Below are 4,579 nucleotides of genomic sequence, written 5' to 3'. Positions count from 1 at the left end.
TGCAGCACCAGCGTTTGTGACTGCTGAAGTTTGAGCTCCATCTCTTGGTGGTGGCGGTGGCAGGCGGTGGCGTGGTGGCTCCTCTGCTCCCTGTCTGCGTGCTCTGCTCCTGGGTCGGGCCGGGCCTTGGCTTCCCTCCGCGCTGTGTGCGTGCGTGCGTGTGTGTGTCCTGCTCCTAGGTTGCCTCGGATTGTTCTGCTCTGGTCGGGGAGAGGATGCTCGCTTGGATGGGTTTGGATTTTTGTTGTCGTTGGGTTTCTTTTTTTTTTTTTTTCTTTTTTTCTTTTTTTTTTTTTTGTTGTTGTGATTTGTTTGTTTGTTTGTTTTCCGATATCATACATCACATTCCGAGTCGCTGGAGGTTACCGAGAGGATGGAGGTGCCCGTCTCGGCTCTTTCTGTCAAACTGGAGACGCTGGTGGTCGGGCTGGCCGCCGTGGACGGGGACTCGGCCGAGCTGTGCGTCGGGCAGCCGGGCTCTGCCAGCGACCGCATGCCGCTCTGTCCTATCGCCTGGTGCTGGAGCCTGCAGCGCGCCGGGAGACAAAACAACACCGCGGCCCTCTCAGACACCGCCCGCGCCGGGGGGGGGCGGCGCCGCCGGACCCGGCCGCGCTCCCGGGGCTCGGCCCGGCCCGATCGGGCAGCTCCCGGCCCCCGGAGCCCGACCCGGCCCCGCAACCAGCGCACCACGGATCGAAGGGCCGTGGTCCTACAGGGGAGGGACGCGCAGCGGCCCCGTACGGCCTGCGCGCTGCTCCTTCGGCCCCGTGGGGAAGGGGACAGAGAGCGGGAGCCGCTGCGGGAGGGCACGAACCCGTCCTCAGCGGGGGCTCGGTGCGGGCCTGGCAGCCGCGCTGGGCGGGTTTCGGGCACCGAGCCGGGCAGAGGACGGGAACGACCGGGGACGGTCCCGTCCCAGGGGTACAGAGCTGTGAGTGCAATAAAGCAGCGCGAGAGCGGAGCGCGGCTCCTCTCTCCGCTCGGAATTGAAGCCCCTTTCCCATCTGAAAGCCAAATTCAGTTTTAAAATACCGGAGCTTTCAGCGTCAACACTTAGGGGTCATTGCTTTCGAACGTCTTTCTTTCTGTCTTTCTTTCTTTCTTTCTTTTTAAGAGGTAATAAATAATCTTCACATTCACTATCGTGTTGCGGATATTGCTCCGTGCCCGCTCGCTCTTCCCGAAGCCAAAGAAAGCCGCGTTCGAGGATAGGAGAAGGGCTCCGCGTCCCGCACGGAGCCGCCGGCTGCAGCCCCGGCCCCGGCCCCGGCGCTGCCCGGCGGGATCAGTGCGCACCCTTCGCCCCTCCGCTCCCCGCGTGGTATTGCCCATGGAGCTGCCCTCACACATCAGCACCGCGCAGCCTTATTCGTCTCTTCTCATTATTTTACTTTGTCTAATCTCAGCGTCTTTGATTTTTCCCCCATTTACAATTCCTGGTGCATTCATCTGCTGTCAACAGCGTTGAGTCAACAAAAGCATCCGTGGGCAACTCCTGTTTATTTACAGCCCTGAGCTGATCTGTTTCCCATTTAATGGAAATTAACTGGCGAGGCACTTTGGGGTTGCACTTCTCCTACAGAATCCTGAATCAATAGCACCGCTGCTATAATGAGGAGGAATTTCAGAGACAGCATTTAAAAGAACAAGAAGTTTTGTTTACGCGCTTCCAGCGGCAAGCAAACTTCAATTAAAATAAAAGCGGCGTGGCAAGCGGGCTTAAGGGGCCGTTTTCATTTGCAAAATAACTTTACCGGAGGGTGACGAGAAATAAATAGCAGGGAGCCTCCCGTTTACCGTGGCAAAGCAGAAATAATCATAAAAAGACACCGACAGACGCGCGAACAAAATGCCAGCGCAATGCACAGCGAACGCGCGGCCGGAGAGCCGGCTCGCCATGTGTTGGGAGCTGGGAAAAGGAGGTGGGAAGAGAGACCTTTCCCCGTCTCCCAAAGGCTTTTCTCCCCGTTTCTTCCGGAGGCAAACGCATTCGGGCTGCGAGTGTGTGCGGTTCCCGCGGGGCGCGCCGAGGACCGCGACAGAGCGCTGCTGCGGAACGGCCCGCCAGAACCTCGCCGCTCTCAGCCCTTCCGCGCCGGGGCCGCGCCGCAGCCGTACAGCGGAGGGAAGCCCAAACCCATTCGAGCCCCTGCGTCTCCCGTCGCTCCGCTGCGGCCACTGAGCCGGAGCTGCCCCCGCCTCTCCGCGCGGAGCGGCCCACGCCCGCGGGGAGCCCCCGCGCCCCAGGAGCCCGCGGGAGCCCGGAGCGCGGCTCGGGGCGCGGCGCGCAACTTTGCGCCGCGCATCCCCGCGGCCGCCGGGGCAGAGAGGCGCGGGGTGCCCGGAGGAAGGGGAGGAGGAGGAGAAGGAGGAGGAGGAGGAGGAGGCGCGGCGCTGCCCGAGCGGGCCCGAGCCCCACTGACCTGTTTTTAGCCGCCGCCGCTCTGTCTCTTTGCCTTCGGTTTTTGAACCAGTTGCCTACTTGCGTGGGGGTGAGCCCCGTGGCCTGAGCCAGTTCCCTTTTCTTGCTCGGATTGGGGTAAGGGTCCTGCAGGTACCACTCCCTCAGGAGGCTGCGAGTCCTCTCCTTGAAGCAGTGCGTCTTCTGTTCGCCATCCCAAATGGTCCTGGGCAGCGGAAACTTCTTCCTTACCCTGTATTTATCAACCGGCCCCAGCGGGCGGCCCCGCAGCTTCTCGGCCTCCTGGTAGTGCGCTTCGAGCCACATGGCCTGCAGCTTGCCGTGCGACTCCTTGGTGAATTTGTGGTTCTCCAGGATGTGGTAGAGGTCGCGGAAGTTGCCCGTGTGGAAGGCCACCACCGCCCGGGCGCGCAGGATGGACTCGTGCTTGTTGATGGCCTCGCATGCCCCCGGCGCCACCGGCAGCGACCAGAGGAACCTCCCCAGCCTCTCTATGTCTCCGGTCTCCTCCAGCGTCTCGCAGACGCTGGCTACTTGCTCCGGGGAGAAGTTGAGCGTGGGCAGCTGAAACATTGACAACTCTTCGTGGGGCGCCCGGGAGCTGCCGCCGCCGCCGCCGCCGGCCCCGGGGCTGCAGCCCGAGCCGCTGCCGCTGCCGCCGCTGGCGAGAAGGAGGGAGCGGTGGTGCGGGTCGGCGGCGAAGTTGGGCAGGAAGAAATGGGTGGGATAGAGCTCTAGCGGGGACCTGAACACCATGGGATGACCGGGGAGAGGGGGAGAGCGATCACGGAGAAAAGAAAGAAAGGGAGGAAGAAGGGAGGAAAGGGCACCCGCACCGCGCACGCATCCACACCCGCACACGCACACGCAGCCACATAGAGGCGCGGGGCACACGCACGCACACACACGCGCACACACTCACGCACACACTCACGCGCTCACACGCGCCCGGCCCCGCGCCGCCGCCGAGTCGGGATTCAGTGATTCAACAGCGGTCGCCCTAATGACAACAGCCTCATAATATCTCCCCTAAATCCACAGTGAGTGCAGCGCCGAAACATTTTGTTTCGCTTTTCTATTGGTCTTCTGCGTGTCGTTGTGGCGTTGCCATGGCAGCCGCTGCCAATCACTGTCAGCCCTGCCAATCATTACGGAGTACGTAAGAGAGGTTTTTACCACTTCGCCCGAACGCGCGGGGGGGAGGGAAGCGGGGCGGTTGCTGGAAAAGCGTGGTGGGGTTTCTTTTTTTTTTTTTAATCTTCGCAACTCCTCATCTCAGCACTTCCCCTTCTCCCCGGCTCCCCCCCCCTCCCTCTCCACACCCCTCCTAAATAAGGGATCAAATAATGCGAAAAGCGGTGTGCACATATTTGTTGAATGGGATGAGCAATTAGAGGGTGGAATATTATTGTGATCTTAACGAGCCTCGTTAAAGCTAAAGGAGATACGGGGGGAAAGTAAATGGGCCAGGCTGGGATACGCGTTCGGATAAAGGGCTCCTAACTGAGACAATTTACACATGATTTGCACGTAGTTTCACTTCATTCTGCCTATCTGAGCACTAATAGTGCCGGGGAAGAAAAGAAAGATGAGATCATTAGACCCATCCTCATGCCGCTGACCCTCCCCGAAGCGGCGCGCACAGCGCAGCCCGGGCTCAGCCCCGCTTCCCCCGCAGCCTCTCCTCTCCCCTCCGCGCCCCCTCCGCACAGGGACGCACGGCGGAGTTCGGCTCCGCTCCCCGTTCCCAATCCCCGTTCCGCCGCTCCCCTCCGCCCCCCGTCCCGAGGCCGCTTCCCTCGCCCTCCCCTCGCTCCCTCGCCTTCCCTTTCCCTCTCCTTTCTCTACCCTCTCTCTCCACTTTGTTTTCTTTCCCTTCTCCTCCTCCACCCACCGCCTCCGCTCGCCCCTTCCTTCCTCCGCAGCCCGACCCTGCGGCAGGTCCTCACCCCCGCCCCGGTGGGGCTTTACACCGCGCCTCTCCTTTTCCCCGCAATTCCTGCCACGAACTTCCCGGGATTCAGCGTGCGGGGAGGAGGCGAGAGAAAGCGCCTCGCAACCTCTATTTATCCTCTCTCTCTCCCTCTCTCTGTCTCTCTCCCTCTCTCTCTCTCTCTTTTTTTTTTAATTGGAAGCAGAGAAATTCCGTGTGGC

At 61.3% G+C, this 4,579-nt stretch overlaps 1 protein-coding gene across 1 annotated transcript; it reads right to left on the bottom strand.

The window, feature by feature from the left end:
• SIX3 (SIX homeobox 3) lies at positions 312-3,290 on the bottom strand. The gene is made up of 2 exons (XM_021392346.1): positions 2,427-3,290; positions 312-526 (listed from the first exon to the last, which is right to left on the bottom strand). The coding sequence occupies exons 1-2, from the start codon at positions 3,179-3,181 to the stop codon at positions 334-336; spliced, it is 948 nt and encodes a 315-aa protein (XP_021248021.1). The 5' UTR covers positions 3,182-3,290; the 3' UTR covers positions 312-333.

This window comes from Numida meleagris, chromosome 3 (genome assembly GCF_002078875.1).
Source record: "Numida meleagris isolate 19003 breed g44 Domestic line chromosome 3, NumMel1.0, whole genome shotgun sequence".
Lineage (NCBI taxonomy): Eukaryota > Metazoa > Chordata > Aves > Galliformes > Numididae > Numida > Numida meleagris.
The sequence above is the reverse complement of the archived record's forward strand: the minus strand, read 5'-3'. Positions and strand labels throughout refer to the sequence as shown.